We start from the raw sequence: 18,612 nt of genomic DNA on the forward strand, positions 1-18,612 counted from the left end.
ATTGTTCTAATTTTCGGGCACGTTCCCCATCATTTCATGCTTTTCATCTGCTAAATTATGAACTTGTCTCCGCTTAAAATAAGAATGGGACTGATTATGATATGCGCAGGTGTTTATGTTGACAACGTTTTCTGGTCTATTTATTGCAAGATCAACTAATACAAATGATTACCCATTGCATTTTAATATGCAAACTACTATTTATTTAATTGAATTACAGTCAGGCGACAGAAAATGCATCTAGTTTTATTTAGAATAGACATCAATACATAAATCATGGAATACAAGTTTGTTTAGATACGCATCAACAATCAGTTATGATTGATCGAAGCTGTACGCTGTTTGGGGTGGACATTTTGTTTTGTATCTGAATAAGAAAGAGAGTACATCTGTGAATGAAAAATACGAAATTTCTATCTAATGAATGACATACACATGAATGATTTGTATTATTGAAACCAACCAAGTTCAACTCTGCCTTATCATTCAAATATTCAGCGTACAACTTCGATCTGATATTAGTATCAATTTATATCAAAAAGATCATAATTCGTGACTTTTCGTACCCAATTCGACGAATGTAGCTTCAAGACTCTAAAATATACAAATCGAATGATTATTCAGTTCACTAAAACCAAGTCGAAGAAATTACATCTTAACGACGTAGTAACATCATAATAAACCACACAATTTTTCTTCCATGAATTTGAATGATTCCAGATTAGATGACACGTAAAAATAACACGCAGCTCATTCGAAATGAATTACTACAGCACAAGTATAAAACTTACTTGAAAAAAGGTATGAAATACAGAGATGTATCATAACGAAAGAGCACATGCATGGCAATTAATATTTCCAATTATTTTGTCATACATGTAGTGTAAACAAGCATGAGTTCTATCTACATGTGTGAGTACTATCTACAAACACTAACAATATTGCATCCTTTTTGTGTAGTAACAGAAGCTGTAATTAGGAAGAAAGGTCGCCTATTCTGAATAACCTTTACTTGAATATATGCAAGACAGAAAAGACTATGTATTGTCTAACAGCATTAACATACATTATTTAGGAAGATGTATATATCTTAAGACATCAAAACAAAACTTCCATTTCGAAAACACGGTTGATACTATTGCTGGGAGGCATATACACACAAAGTCACAATTTGTAGACAAACATTATATGTAAACAGCAGAACAACAGTACGCAGTGCTCAATGTTAAGATAATCCGTATTATGTAAAGTTAGCAAAAAATCAAACTTCACAATTTTCTGATCATGTCACCAAAATCCACATCGTTATGTAGATGTCCAGTACTTGAATCAAATTAGGAAGAGTTGGTATCACAGAGAGGATTTCCCTTGTTAGTATCAGTCACCGTGTTTGTACCTTTCCTAATCCCTTTAATAAATAGCTTCGGATCGAGAGGAAGATTTCATGACATTGAAAAAGAGATAAAGCGTTGTAAGGTTTATTTAGAAACCTGTTGTCACAAAAGTTGCTAGTATCGTTAACATTTGACCAAAAACGGATCATTAAATTGAAGGATGTTTCTTTTACAAACAACGATCAACTAAAACCAATCGCACATTGTCCCGACAAGATTTGCAGGGAGGAATTGTTTTCCGTCATGGTTCCACACAAAATATCAGTAGACAATCTTCATCTTCAACCCGCACGTCTTTGCTTCTACACCATTTACTTTCTCTTTCTAACTAACGATGCACACTAGGTGCGATGTCAAGGTCACAATAATTCATCAATACTACATTATATGTATAAAATTCAAATACGTATAAAGAAATCAAAGGAAAATGATGAATAATCAGTAGTCTGGATAGAGTTTAAAATTTGATAATAGTAACAGACAACGGCAAGATATTGTGGGGGACGGCTTTAGTCTAGACTTGTACGTCGTGACGTACTGTTCCATTAGAAGTTTATATTTCTAAACAGAAGTGTCATTTTTCTTAAGAAGTCCTATATATGCTGCAAACAATTTACCATTCTATCAATGTTCAATGGGTGTGTGAGGAGCCAGGTGGAACACAACATTCATATATATATATATATATATATATATATATATATATATATATATATATTAATGACCTATATGAAAGCGGTACAGTAGCAGATGGTATATCCTATATATCGTAGATTTTCAAATTGGTTAAACATCACGTTCAAACTGAAATTCATTTTTCGAACTTTATTTGAAGCACTAGATAAACGGAAATGTTTTGAACGGCTTATACCATTTATATATTGCAATATTTCATCTACCAGATATATCTACACTGGAATTATATTTCGTACAATGTTCGTACAGTATCTATACTTAAGCATTATGTTACTGATTAAATCTAACTTTTCTCTTTGTGTAATATTGAATACCTTGTTTAGCTGTACATACATCCCAAAGTTTATAGGTTTAGAACAATGTGGAAAAAATAAGAACATTTTGCAGCATAGAATATTCTAATGTACATGTATTATCATCCTATATCTTTAATTCATCTTAGAATATCCATAATTCATTTCCTAAGTTACATCTTAGGAACAATCTTAAACAATTTTGTGAACATGCTGACTTTTTAAAAACAATGTTTTGAGAATTTTGAAGACACCACTTCTTTAGAAATGAAGAACCAAAAACTACGGTTCTCCTTGTCATTTTCTGGATTGACTTTTGACAAATCCCATCTCTCTATTTCTTATCGCACAAATTCCTATCATCACCCAATATTTTGCTTCCGGGGAATGCAATTCTCAAAAAGTGAGTTCACTTGTTCTTTCTCGCCTTTTCCAGTACCACCTTGCTCACCTGCAAAATTAAGACGTTATTCATAAAGAAAACTACAGCGACGTCATTTTCTTTAATATTTCGAGAGACTAACATCTGGAGTCAATTATTAGTTTTGATGAAAAAAGTAAAGAAACACAAACCTCACTTCCAAATTTTAGCGATCGTTCTGTTTCGTTTAGACACTCCATGCTCGGAGAAACATTTACAATCATCAATGTCTTGCTATTTCCACCTAAAGAGGTTTCCAACAGCCTCGTAAGTATAGAGGACCTATACGTCACATTCTCCTAAAATGTATAAACATTTCTTGGCTTATTGCAAACATTATTCAAGCGCTGTACCAGGGGAAGTGATCTAGATGTCTCCGAGAGGGATGCTTGCCTATTTCTGTTTAGAGGGAATATAAAATGCTAATTGTTAGAACGCTAGGATAGACTGGAACCTCTTGGATAAACGATTATGGACGATACTCCGCACGTTTAATATATATTGAATCTCTACCTCCTTTAAACTCGATATTATCCCAATCGACATACAAACCTACACCATTCATGAGCGTTTCACTACATTTAAACTTATGGTACCTAAAGGTGCATGATTGTATGAGGGCAGTCCGATTCTATTTAGTGAGTGGCTATCGTATTTTCTTATCCCTATAATGGTTTTCACTACTAGTAGTGAGGGATTAGTGACGTATGTGTATCTTATGACTGTTAAAGTATAATAATACAGTGGAGAACAATGATCAGAAGTAATTTGAAGTTGATGTAAAAAATATGTCGGAGTACCTCATTGACGATATTCAACAACCTGTTGGAATTTCGATGGACATGAATTATGCTCCTTTATTAACTGACCCGTCTTTGTATTCTTACGAGGCAAAATTCATACGAAAGCTTCTATGTGAGAAGAAGTAAACATCTTGCTGTGACCATTAACTCGACCTTTAGACTTATCGACAACGTTTTATGAATTAACAATACTCATTTTCACCCATATGTAGATTCGAAACATCCCTGTGAACTTGAAGTTAAATCTGCTCCATTTCTGGATGTTTTATTGAACATAGATGTTAACGGCAAGTAACAACTGAACTTTATGATTTCAGCTTCTCCATTATCAAATTCCTATATTTATGTAGCAATATACCATTGTCACCTATGTTTGGTGTTTATGCATATCATCTAATTAGATACGCACGAGAATGTGTTGTGCATGATGAATTTTTTAAAAGCGACAAACATATTGATATTACAGGGGTTTCAACCTTCTCGTTTAAAGTGAAATTTTCGCAACTTATATGGTCATTCTAACGATTTAATTTAGAAATACAACTTGTCATTAGGTAAAATGCTGTGTGACATGTTTCATACAAATTGTTAGGCCCTTCTTTAAATACTGACTTTGACTACGGATTACTAAGTAAACATGATCAAGATAGAAAACTCACGACGAGTGTGACCTGTCAACAGGGAATGCTTACTCCTCCTGGGCACATGGTCCCACCACTGGTGTGTCAATGTGTCCGTGTTTGCCTTACATTAAATTTTGTATTCTTTATAGAAATAATGGGATTAATCACTGTTCGTTATCTTCACGTTTTCATACCTATGCATACTATATCGAGATAATCACCTTTTTGAGTAAACCTCTGAGAACTTTACCCAGCTCCAACAGACTTAAATTGATCTTGTTTGTTTCCCGGTTTGTAGTTGCCCCTGCCTGCTGGTCTATCTTCTCACTTCCGGCAAGATCAACAAGTGTTAAAGTTCCTGTTGAAAATGACAGGTATGAATTTGTAATAGACCACTGAAATTTCTGATGAAATCCTTATATGTGTAATCTCTACCATCGGTAAATATCACAAATTAGTAAACTGACATGTCAGAAAGGGTTCCGCGATAAACCTGAAAATTGGAAATGTGTTCTCCTGCCTAATCCATGAAAATCTTCCCGAGGAAATATGATTGATCGTTTGTCATATAAAGTGTTAACTGACGGAGAGATATAGTGATCACCATAGGAAGCATATTATCTTTCAATTCTATGAAAACCTTCTCAAGCATTCTCCAGTTATTAGGTGTCATAAAAGTGCTAAGATCTTAACAACAGTAGAACAATTAAATCACAATACTCTGTAAAGACAAAGTCGATAAATCTGAAAATCAAAACATGTCTTCCTCTATGCAATGTGTATACAATTTATGAAAATCTTTTCCAGGATAACATTTTGTTTTTGTGTGCCATAAAAAGTGCTGACAGTCGAACAGTCGAACATACAACAGGCTGAGTGATAATTATTGGACACCCGCCATAGAACGGGACCTAATGATTAAAAATGAAACATATCCCTACTTTGGAAATGATATATATTGTTATCTAATTGTTTATTTAGAAATTAAATACAAAATGTAACAAAGATGATGAAGTTTACAAGTGATGATTAAAATGAATAAACACACACACATATATTAACCTGAACACGTGTCGTTCCTGCCCTGTACTTCTCTCACTTCCCCTTTCATTTCTAATCTAAAGACAGCGTGACTTCTGGAGGACTCTTCATTCATTTTCGTCTTTGAAGATGTTCTATTCTTAGATGCTGCCTTGTAGAATTCCATCACCTAGATATGAATATAATTTCCCTCTCTAAGTATGGTACGTTAGCATTATTATACAGTAACTTTTGATATAGTAGTTGGTGTCATAAATGGCCATGTTTTCTAGGGCGTATGGAATTATTAACAATACGGCGATATCCTTGGGGTACATTTGATTGGGAAAAATCGGGTAACACTAGAGTGATGCCTATTCATGTGCAGAGGCTAGTTTTCTTGAATTTGAATAAAACAACAACTGTTGCTCTAGTGTTGTTTTGAAAATGGCGTTTGATATGAAAATCATATCAATGACAATTTATTCGTATGTGGTAGTTCATTTTGATACTAAGCAGTATTTAATTCCTATTACATGAACAAGCATGTGCAATGTACATATAGTACTAATATAGTGTAAATATTATCAAAATTAACCAAAGATAGACCGTATATAATTCCCCTAAAAATAAACTTTGCTTACAATGCAAGGTGAAGATAACGAACAGTGATCAATCTCATAACTCCTATAAGCAATACAAAATAGACAGTCGGGCAAACACGGACTCCTGGACACACCAGAGGTGGGATCAGGTGCCTAGGAGGAGTAAGCATCCCCTGTTGACCGCTCACACCCGCCGTGAGCCCTATATACTGATCAGGTAAACGGAATTATCCGCAATCAAATTCAGTGTGCCAAGAACGGCTTAACAATCGGTATGAAACACGTCAGACAGCATTTGACCCAATGCGAGGTTGTATTGACGAACTAGATCGTTATAACGACCATAGAATTTGCGAAATGCTAACTTCAATCGAGACTGTTGAAATCCCAGTACCATCAACTTGTTTGTCAGTAGCTTACCTCGATTTAAAAACTGACTATACACAGAACAAGCTCTTGCATATCGAATCAGTTGAGATATATAAACACCATATGCAGGTGATAATGGAATATTGCTACACAAATATGGGAAGTTGAAATCAAAACATTCATCTAGCAATGCTTACAAAATTAATATTCATATCAATTATGAAAAACAGCAGTTAATTAAACTTTAGCTACATGTCTTCTTTCATGGTAATATTGCTTTATATTCCCAAAAAGTTTTAATTTCATACGTCAAATTCGAATATTCTCCGCCATGTTCAAGACTTGATGCTCACGCTAAAGTCAGGAGTAAATTTTTCTAACCCATGTTCAACACCAGTGTCATGAAATACATGTTTTATTTACAACTCTAGCAACTTGCGTAACTCAAGTTGTTCAATCAAACGTGCCTAAAGTGTCTAAAAAGAAAATGGCATGCAATGTATCACAGATTATGACGGTATGTATGCATCATCATGAACTACCAAACACAGACAGCCTCTCCTTGTAAAGTGAAAGATTTGTAGAGCAACTTGCATATACAGTTTTGTTACAGAAACAATTCAAAATTTTGTATTCAGATTGATTGCTAGCGAGGCTAGCTAATACTACTTTATTCTCGTGGTACCGGAAATAACTGAAATATTGATGTTCCCAATACTTGAATGGATGTTGATTATATCATATGAAATATGAAGAGTGATGCCCTTTAGAATTACTTTAAAAAGATCATCCTTTACATGTATTTATTTATATATCAATTTGGGAATATCAGATCCAAATATTAGAAATTCACCATTGCTTGTTCATCATCAGTTTACTATATTCTTTCCAAAACTACTGCCACGGAATAAAAATACTTTTTGTGTGATGTCCAAATCTCCCTGTGTTCAAGGGAGGTCAAGAATTCGATTCCTAGCAACTACCTCAAACATAAGTACTAACTGTACATTAGCAAGATCCCATCATTAGGATTCAACCTCCGGTGATGTTCAAATTAGTCCTTACAGATAGAGAAAGCCCTGTGTCACGGTCATTGTTGACGCGATAGAAAATTCTCATGTCATGACCTTGATAATGTGTGGCACTTCACTTCTACAGCCGGTAAAGCTAAAATGCGCATGATTGAATGATTGATAATGGGAGGTAAACAACACACAAAAATATTTCAATTTTCAGAAAAGTGTCCCTCTAATAACAAGTTACTTGACATTTAAAAGAGCATGGACACAATTTGATCTAAAAGTTTTCAAATTTAATTGTTCGAGTTTTATTTTTCCATATTTATTGTTTACAATGCTAACTAAAGCATTTCTAATGGTGAACTGAAAATTGAATATCAGTTGTCCAATTACTAAGGAGATAGAGCACTAACAATTCTTTGTTACGTAAACAAGACAATTTTTGTTTACATATAGCTTGCTTAATAGAAAACAGTATGCTTAAAAGAATGTGAGATATTCCAAACACAAGAAATTATTTGATTGTGTTCAGAATTAACTTGTTAATTGAAAAAATCTTCTTTAAACAAAAATTTTACTAGTATATTTAACCCAAATAAGAAAACATGGCACAAGCCTTGTTTACATAACAAAGAATTGTAAGCTCTTGTCTCCCATGTTCCTCGACAACCAACATTCAAATTTCTGCTGACCATTACAAATACCTTAGTCAAGCATTTTAAACACTGGAAATTGGAAAATAGATATTGAACGTTTTCAGTTCAAATCGTGTCAATGCCCGTTTGAAGCAATGAAGTTCTGTATAAAATACCTCTTCTTTGGTATTGACGTTACATTCAGTAAGATTAGTCACATGCACCTTTCCCTTGGGAATACGATTGATATCATGAGGTTCTTTATCTTTATCTCCTTTAGCCAAATCTCGTATTTTTTCATTATACAGCTCCAGGTAGGATGCTGAGAATTCGTACTGAAATAAAGTAAGCATCATTCAATACAGCAATGAAAAAATCCCCTTTTATGTCTGAAATATATTTTTGTCTGATTGGTCGAAGACAACAATGGAAGGTGAAAATAGCGAACAGTGATCAATCTCATAACTCCTATAAGCAATAAGAAAAACTTGGACAAACACTGACCTCTGGATATACCAGAGGTGGGATCAGGTGCCTAGGAGGAGTAAGAATCCCCTGGCGACCACGCCGTGAACACTATATCTTGATCATGTAAACAGAGTTATCCGTATTCAAAATCAGTGTGCCAAGAACAGTCTAACAATCGGTATGAAACACATCAGACAGCTATAAGAACTATCACGTGTAAGTAAAGTGACCATTTGCATAAAATGAAAGGATTTTTTATTACCGTCCATCCTCCACATGTTGCTGCTTCCGAGTCCTGAAACACTTGTTTTATTGCTCGTGGTATGATGCCTTCCTTATCTATTTCACTTTCTCCATCCATCGTGTATGTTTTACCAGATCCAGTTTGTCCGTACGCAAAAATACACAAGTTATATCCGTCTAGAAAACTCTGTAAAATGTTATAAATATCAATGTGGAACATTCAGGATAACTCAGGTTATCAGTAATAGTATTCAAAAGGATACATTATAATTTATTTGTATAATTTTACAACTACGTAAATCATAATATATTTCGTTTTGATCCACTGGGAATATAGCGGCACACAAACTTATTGTAAGTGTGGAACGTTCACTGTACCAATATAATCTTAAGTTACATGTTGCTCACTGTTAATCAGATACATTACTGGTATAGTTGAAAATATGGACCTCAGATAACGTATTTCAAAAGGTTCTAACTACAGAGAACCTCGGTCTTACATTGGCGACAGAACTTCATCTCTATCATGAATTATGTCCAAGATTATGCGAGACATACGGCTAAATATGAAAGAGAAGAACTTGATACATTACCAGAATGGATTAAAGGTGTAAGAGGAATATTAAATCCGGCAGCAGACACTTCAAGTTAAAAGTACATGCCATCTATCCTTCTGTGGTTAGTAAACCAGAAGTGATAAAAGATTTAGATAATTTACATTAGGAACAAGTTTTGGTCTTTGTTGTAAGGCACATTATTACAAATGTATTTTGAACGAAGTTGGCATTAATTCCACTTTTGGCAATCGTACTTATACTCGAACTGCCCTTTCAAAAGATGAAATTCTTCAAAACCACGCTTCAGTGTTAGATGCATTTGGTATCCCAGTGAAGAAGTCGGATGAATACGAGCTACCGTACCTATACAGGATTCCTAAACTTCATAACAATCCTTACAAACAAAGATATAATGTTGTATCCAGTAAATGTTCGACCAAGCCCTGACGAAATTATTAAACGTACTGTGCTACTACATATGCCAGAAGTGGTGTGAATCAAATGTGGACTCTAAACAATTCTAAAGGGCCTTTAATAAATTTGAAATCGCAAATCTTTTTTCCATTCAAAAACATAACAACCCATCAACGTATCACTTTTCAACACTTTACATGATCATTCCTCACGATAAATTAACGACTAGACCGTTTGACATGATAGACAGTTACTTCTTTAACAAACAATAAAAAATCCGGAAATATTCATATCTAGTATTCAGTCTTCAAATGAAAGGTGAAGATAACGAACAGTGATCAATCTCATAACTCTATAAGCAATACAAAATAGAGAGTTTGACAAACACGGATCCCTGGAAATATAGAAGACGGGATCAGGTGTCTAGGAGGAGTAAGCATCCCCTGTCGACCAGTAACACCCACTGTGAGCCCTATATCTTGATCAGGTAATCGTAGTTATACGTAGTCAAAATTAGTGAGCCAAGAACTGTCTAACAATCGGTGTGAAACACGTCAGACTACATTTGACCCAATGATAGGCTCTATTGGCAAAGTAGATAGTTATAACGAACATAGAATTTGCGAAATGCGGACTTTAAAAGAAACTGTTGAAACTCCTGCACCATCAATGAAAGATGAAGATAATATACAGTGATCAATCTCATAACTCCTATAATCAATACAAAATAAAGAGTTGGGCAAACATGGACCCCTAGAAAGAATAAATCACTTTGTTAAACACCACTCTGATTCCACGCACAAGTACTCTGAAGTTGGAATTAAGAATATGCTGGAGTTGTTCGTTTATTATATCTTTGTAGTCTTTGGTGATCAAGTCTTCCAACAGTCTGTTGGAATGCCTATGGTCACGAATTGGGCTCTTGTCTTAGCTGGTCTGATTTTATATTCTTATGAAGCCGAATTAAAAAAAAAACAAACTTGTACGTACGAAGAAAAAATATCTTGCTGTGGGCTTCAATGCGATATTTAGATGTATCGACGATGTTTTATCTATTAATAATGTTAAAAGAATTCTTATATGAAGAATTTTCATTCATATGTCGATTCGATAGATCCACATGAAGTCGATATAAAAGACCCAACAGACTCGTTCACTTTTTCTTCATACTTAGATATTTGATTTCAGATAGATATTAACGGCAAACTAACAGCTCAACTTGATGACACGCGGAGTTATTTTGGCTTTTCCATCCTCGGCTTCTCATATTTATGTAGCAATATTCCATTACCATATGTAGGTGGTGTTTATATCTCTCAACTGATTCGATACGCAGGAGCTTGTTCTGCGTACAATCGGGTTTTGAATCGAGGCAGGTTACTGACAAAGAAGTTAATGGGAAAGGGGTTTCAACAGGGGTGTTTAAAGTTAAAATTTTATGGTCGTTATAACAATTTAGTTTGCCAATACAGCCTATCTGACTTGTTTCATAACTATTTGTAGACCGTTCTTGGCAGACTGATTTTGACTACGGATAACTGCATTTACCTGATCAAGATACAGTGCCTAAGGAGGGTGTGACCGGTCGAAAGGAGATGCTAACATTGGGTATATCCAGTTGTCCGTGTTTGCCGAACTCTTTATTTCGTATTGCTTTTGGAGTTATGCCATTGATCACTGTTCGTTATTTTCACCTTTCATCTAGTATACCCTATCATCTCTTCATTTTTGTCAGAAAATACATGTAGGTGTTTTACCATTTTGGAAACTGTCAAAACGTCATGAAATGACCTAATTCATGTCCGTATAGATAACAAATCAACTGTGTATTTCTGAGCAGTAGTAGAAATAAAGTAAAGTTATGACTTCCATGGATGATGAAGATTAACCTTCGAGGTAGAGCAATGTAGCTAACGCCTCAGATTTTGTATTTCAAAACAGCATTTCTCGACCTTGAATGTTATCAAGTTTGTGCTTTATCATCTATTACATAATTGTTGTAAGGTATGGGAAATAAATTACTTTTTGCTAGACAGACAAATATGTTACTATGAGTCAATGTCACTCTAAAGTCAGATTTAATAGACACGTGACTATGTAGGGAGAAGTAACAGGTACTGCTGATGTTAAAGGTCAAGGGTTTCGAGAATTCTACCGGCCATCCCGATTGCAAAGCGAGTGTCAAAGCAAACTTTGATGTAGAGATATTATGCCTAACATGGAATCTTAATGCTACATGTAATATAAGGCACGAGTATTTAGTTTATATACATACCTCTTATTTTTCGGATATCATGAGTATAATTCAAAATTCAATAATTTTTCACTAACCTTTTAGACAGTCTAAATTCATTTTTGTTGTTCAATGAAAAAGCACCGAAACATTTTTGAAGTTTGTTTTATCATCACAAATCAAGCAATTCTTTCAAAATCAAGCCTCAAAAGACACTGATATAATAGTGAAGAATTATCACAAAGAATTGGACTTATGGTGTCAGAAATAGGAAAATGTAATGTACCTTTCACTAGATGACGTAGCTAAAATACTAGTACAAAATTCACCTTAAGCAAGTGAGGTATCTAAACAAATGAAATATTTTTTGAATGGGACGTAAAACAAAATACATACAAATTAACATGCTTTGATAACATGATGTACTATGTTTTATTCATATTCAATATTGAAGTAAGATTTTGTTTCTAAACTATACCTATTTCCTATTTTCATTCTATTTTGCATAGATACTGGAAAAAAATTTGCATTCAATTTGCTGGGATACGATTATTGCACAGTGTCTACCAAATTTGATAATAACACTTGAATTTAATTGACAGTCACAAATTATTTAAAAAATATTTTGTTGTGCCATAAACTCTTCATCAAATGTTTTCCATGTATGTACTTAGTGACATATGTATTTCGAATTCGTTGCAATGTCTTTCTTGTGAACAAAAACCTAAATACTTTTACAAAATTGAACATAAATACTCACTCGAATCAATTCTCGAATTTCACAATAAACATCCGTTTGTTTGCAATTCTCTTCGAAAACTTTCTCAAAACTGAATTTCCGATCTTGTTTCTGCGTCTATGTAATAAAGATAATATATTTGGTTATACATTGTATGTTTTAAAACACCATTTTATCGTTTGTATATCAGAGAGAGAGAGAGAGAGAGAGAGAGAGAGAGAGAGAGAGAGATGTATTACCCCGGCTGCATATTTTACTGATACACTATTTCCCGCCACGGTTAAACATTTATCTTTTCCGTCGGTTTTCCTAATGCGGCAAAGTACTCTTATGTTTCCCTATAGCGGTAAAATAAAGTACGTCTTAGTGCTTAATCAATACAAAGAAATAACATAGGTACCCGTTTCCTAGATCGGCCAACATATATAATCATACTTCTCACACATACTTAAACGTTGCTAACGATGATCATGATTGACATTTAGGAAAGACAATTCCAATTAACTTGAGAGTACATGTAGTATTCTAATTTCCAATGCAAGGTCACAAGCAACGTTTCCAAATAATGCATATCATTTTCTGTGACGTTTAAGGCACTATCCACTTGTATCCTATCATATTTCAACAAATAAACTTGAGGTATATTGCCATGTCTGTTTCAGATTTACCATATTCTTATAATTCCTGGTTTAGGCAAGTGAAAAAAATGTATAAATGGACAGTAGGAGGTACGAGATTGACCACTGTTCGTTATCTTCATCTTTTGTTTTCGATCAGTCAGATAAAAATCGAACCCGAGACCATTGCATTACTATAGCTATGCAATGCAAGGTGAAGATAACGAACAGTGATCAATCTCATAACTCCTACAAGCAATACAAAATAGATAATCTAACCACTTCGATAGCCAAGGCGATCAATGAATACCACAATATCAAATTCAAACCTATATTGGAAATCATTCTGGAGCTCTTCTAAAGAAAAACATATCTTGCTGTGGCCTTCAATTCGACATTTAGATATACTGACGACGTTTTATCTATTTACAATAATAAATTCCAATCACATGTCGATTCGATATATCCCTGTGAACTCGAAATAAAAGACACCACAGAGTCGTCATCTTCTGCTTCATACTCAGATATTTTTTTAATGTAGATGCTAACGGCGAACCTAACAACTCAATTTTATGACAAACGGGACGACTTCCCATATTCATGTAGGAATATCCTTATCACCTGCATTTGGTGCTTATATATCTCAAATGATTCGAACTTGTTCTACGTATAGTTAGTTTTTTAATCGAGACAAATTGATGACGCAGGCATTTCAAAAGTCTCATTTAAAGTCAGCATTTCGCAAATTTTATGGTCGTTATAACGATCTAGTTTGCCAATACAACCTATCATTGGGTCAAATGCTGTCTGACGTGTTTCATACTGATTGTTAAACCGTTCTTGGCACACTGATTTTGACAACGGATAACTACGTTTACCTGATCAAGATCTAGGGCTCACGGTTGGTGTGACCGGTCGACAGGGAATGCTTACTTTTCCTAGGCACCTGGTCCCAACTCTGGTATATCCAGGGGTCCGTGTTTAACTACCGTATAGCGGGGTTTTCCCGCGGGGTTATAATTTTGGCTAATCTTAGCGGTTAGATGGCTTTCCGCCAAAATTTCAATCGCCAAATATGCACTCTATTGCGGCTTCAGTATTTGAAAGAGAGAAAACTCTTCCCTGTCCACCAAAATTTATTCCGTTAAAATTATTAGCATACCTTTGAACCAGGTAATCGCCAAATTTTAGACCCGAGGGATAAACCCGCTATACGGTATTCGTTATCTTCACCTTTCATCAATAATATTAAATTTCTCTTTTTAAAATAGGGAAAAAACGTCGCTATGACCTTGATATTGTTTACATTCAACATTAGTACTATGTAAACATAACACAATTTCTAGAGATATACACTGAAATATCATTGAACATCTAATATTGACTTTTTAACAATGACATGACACTGTCATAAATTGCAATTTTATTGACATCACAATGTCATATAAGGTAATTGCTTTATCAGCACAGTCTCAGGATACTAGACAATCATACCATTTCATGGTTATTGAAATATATTGGACAATAATCCAGTTGATATGAACGCTATATGATATGGGTCTTTAATTGCATACCTTCGCTTCTTGCAGTTTATTATTCAATTCTTTACACTCCTCGTTCTTTGCAAGATATTGTTGTTTTAAAGCCAAATGTTCCCTCTCCTGTTTTTCTGTCAGCTTCTTTTCCCCTTCAGTTTCCACAAGATATACCTTTGATAGTTTCTCAATTTGTTCTCTCAGTTTTTTCAGCTCTGTGTCTTGTTCTTCACCTATGATTTCATATGTAAGTATGTGGAAGCCAATTAGAATGAAGGATTAAAAATTATTTCGCAGCTTCCCCATGGTCAACTTCCCATATTTTTGAGGTATTATCCTATTATCATCTGTATATGGAGTTTATATTGCTCAACAAGAACTCGTTCTGCGAATGACCAATCCTTTTATTGAGACAGGTCACTGGCAAACAAGTTAATGTAATAGGGGTTTCAGAAGTCTCGTTTAAAGTCAGTATTTAGAAAATTTTATGCTCGTTTTAACGATCTAGTTTGCCAATACAACCTGTCATTTGGTCAAATGCTGTCTGACGTGTGACATACATATTGTTAGGGCGCTCTTTATATACTGATGTTGACTACAGATTACTCCGATTACCTGAGTGGGTGTGCTCTCGACAGGGAATGCTTACACCTGATTCCACATCAGGTATATCAAGGGGTCCGTGTTGCCTAACTCTCTATTTTGTATATCTTATACTAGATATGATAGTGGTCACTGTTCGTTATCTTCACGTTTTCACCTGGTGATTACAAGAAATGATCGTGTGAGGACACGGACATATCGATATCTGTAAAAAAATATTTTTTATGTTTCCTGCCGTATCTATTCTTAAATATTTTAGCAGTTAACAGTGAAAGTGTTTTACCGTGCCAACTCCTGCAACTACAAGATCAGGATAGATCAGTGAAATTCACCAAACAAAGGACGCTTAAGCTTAGAGAAGAGACAGTCACCGTCCCTGTTAGACGTGTGAGGGTTAACACAGCGCCGGAGATAAAAATTCTAAAACTTTCAAATAGAAAGTAGAGATTGAAGGAACGGTAACTTATCCTACCTCGTAATTTTTCGAGGTGATTGAATGAAAGGCAAAGATAACGAACAACGATCCATCTCATAACTCCCATATATATACCAGATATGGGATATTCGAAACCATAAACTCGCAATATCGAGTAAATACAAGACTTTTTCTTTCTATAATCCTACCGCCCATCGTATAATACAAACGTTTAATCGTGAAAAGTACAGTATTACCAATTATAGATGGTTATCAAAACAAAAACCCTCACGTCATCTCATATATATACCTTACTGAAATCAGAATATAAATGATTACTATTAATAGTGTTATTTATCTCTCGTTCATCGATTTCTTAAGGTGATTTACTTTTCATGTCTTTATGAAAATGTCATGTGTTTTCTCCTAACAATTTCTTTGACCTTTTACTAAATACAAGTTATGTTGGAACATACTGTCACAATATACTTACATTTCATCTTCAGCTCTTGGATTTCTGGAGTGCTAGACTCATTTTCAATGTTTATCTTTTCTTCATCTGAAAATGCAATTTTTTTTATATCTTTTAGGCTAACATAATGTGTTAGGTACATGAACGGTGAAAATAACAAACAGTAATCTCATAACTTCTATAAGCAATACAAAATAGATAGTTGGGCAAACACCGACCCCTAGATATACCAGAGATGGGATCAGGTGCCTAGGAGGAGTAAATATCCCCTGTTAACTGGTCACACCCACCGTGAGCCCTATCTCTTTATCGGGTAAACTTAGTTATCCATAGACAAAATCAGTGTGCCAAGAACGGCCTAACAATCGGTATGAAAGAGATCAGACAGCATTTGACCCAATGATAGGTTGTATTGGCAAACTAGATCGTTATAACGAATATATAATTTGAGAAATGCTGACTTTAAACGAGACTGTTTGTCAGTAACCTGTCTCGATTTAAAAACTGATCATACACAGAGCAATTTCTTGCGTATTGAATCAGTTGAGATATATGCACACCAAATACAGGTGATAATGGAATATTGCTACATAATATGGAAAGTTAACGACGGATATGGTGAAATCATCCCGTTTGTTATGAAGTTAAGTTGTTAGTTGCCGTGTATGACTTCTTTCAATAGATTATCTAAGTATGAAGCAGAAGTGGACGAATCTGTGCTGTCTTAAATTTGAGTTCACTGGGACATATTGAATCGACATATGAATGGAAATTATTATTGCTAATAAATGAAATGTCGCTGATGCAAGGTGAAGATAACGAACAGTGACCAATCTCATAACTCCTACAAGCAATACAAAATAGATAGTTGGGCAAACACGGACCCCTGGACACACCAGAGGTGGGATCAGGTGCCTAAGAGGAGTAAGCATCCCCTGTTGACCGGTCACACCCACCGTGAGCCCCATATCCTGATCCGGTAAACGGAGTTATCCGCAGTCAAATCAGTGTGCCAAGAACGGCTTAACAATCGGTATGAAACACGTCAGACAGCATTTGACCCAATGCGAGGTTGTATTGAACTAGATCGTTATAACGACCATAGAATTTGCGAAATGCTGACTTCAATCGAGACTGTTGAAATCCCTGTACCATCAACTTGTTTAATTTGTCAGTAGCTTACCTCGATTTAAAAACTGACTATACCCAGATATATCTAAATGTTGAATTGAAGGCTGCAGCAAGATACACATGTATTTTTCTTCTCATGTAGAAGATTTGAATACATTCTGCTTTATAAAAAAATATATAAGCAGCTAAGAAAGGAGGGCACTTCTTCCCCATAGCAATACCAATAGACTGTTGGAACACCCAATCACTAAAGACTACGAAGATATCATCAATGAGAAGAAATCCAACATATTCTTTATTTCAGCTTCATAGAACTTGTATGTGGAGTCAGAGTGGTGTTTAACAAAGTAAATCTTTGGATGACTGATCAGTAGATATGAATATTTCCGTTTTTCAACTGTCGATGCTGTGAAAAAGGGTAGTCTTTAATTATCGTAAGGAATGGTTGTGTAAATTATTGAAAATTCATACGGTTTGATGGTGTTGATTTGAGAAAAGTTTTGCGATTTCAAATTTACTAAAAGTTCTTTAGAATTATTTAGATTCACGCCTTTTCTTGCATATGTATTTGCACAGTACTTCTGCAGTTTGTCCTTCACAGCTGTTAATAATTTCGTTAGGAGCAAAAATAGGGGCTTGGTAGAACATATACTGGATCCAGCAATGTATATTTGCTTGAAAGGGTTTTAATATAGTTTACTGTATAAGTACAGTAACTTATATTCATCCGACTCATTGAGTGGAATAGTAAAAGTGTCTAAATCTGAACCATACACTTGAAGAGTTTCATCATTTGAAAGGATAGTTGGAGCATAAGTACGATTACCATATGTGGAATGTAATGTGAAGTTCGTTTACGATACATTTGTAATAGTGAGCCTTACCAAGGCAATGATGTTACAAGCTTGGTCAGCTGGAACCAAAACATATTCCATACATAACCTATCTAATTCTTTGATCACTTCCAGTTTTCTAAACATGGAAGGATAAATGGTATGCACGTTTGCTTTGATGTATTTAATGTGGGGTTTTAATATTCATCTTACACCTTTAATCCATCTTGTCAAATGTATCAAGTTCTTTTTCATATGTATCACATCATCATCACAATAGAGATGAAGTTATATTGCCAATTGAAAGACCGATGTTCTCTGATGGTTGACTAATTAGAAGATTGATGCTGGGTACCAGAGCTTACTAATCGAAACCTAGCCGGCCATTCCTGTTTACAGCTGCATGTTGTTGGTTATCGTGTTTTTTCTTTCATAAAAAGTTTACAATAAATAGAGAGACAATAATTGGCGGAA

General features: G+C 34.7%; 1 protein-coding gene across 4 annotated transcripts in view; it reads right to left on the minus strand.

Moving 5' to 3' along the window:
- Nucleotides 1–230: 230 nt before the first annotated feature.
- The window catches only part of LOC125674064 (carboxy-terminal kinesin 2-like), a 42,956-nt gene continuing 24,574 nt past the window's right edge, over nt 231–18,612 (minus strand). For 3 of the 4 annotated variants that reach the window (XM_048911098.2, XM_048911094.2, XM_048911097.2), the window contains 10 exons: nt 16,196–16,261; nt 14,724–14,917; nt 12,772–12,870; nt 12,554–12,649; nt 8,609–8,776; nt 8,055–8,213; nt 5,293–5,440; nt 4,452–4,588; nt 2,957–3,103; nt 231–2,834 (listed from right to left, as the gene is read on the minus strand). In XM_048911098.2, the coding sequence (XP_048767055.1) occupies nt 2,793–2,834; nt 2,957–3,103; nt 4,452–4,588; nt 5,293–5,440; nt 8,055–8,213; nt 8,609–8,776; nt 12,554–12,649; nt 12,772–12,870; nt 14,724–14,917; nt 16,196–16,261 (1,256 nt within the window). In that variant the 3' untranslated portion in view covers nt 231–2,792. The remainder of the gene's footprint in view (nt 2,835–2,956; nt 3,104–4,451; nt 4,589–5,292; nt 5,441–8,054; nt 8,214–8,608; nt 8,777–12,553; nt 12,650–12,771; nt 12,871–14,723; nt 14,918–16,195; nt 16,262–18,612) is intronic. The other variant, XM_048911109.2, reaches the window with a different exon arrangement.

This window comes from Ostrea edulis, chromosome 3, assembly GCF_947568905.1.
Source record: "Ostrea edulis chromosome 3, xbOstEdul1.1, whole genome shotgun sequence".
Lineage (NCBI taxonomy): Eukaryota > Metazoa > Mollusca > Bivalvia > Ostreida > Ostreidae > Ostrea > Ostrea edulis.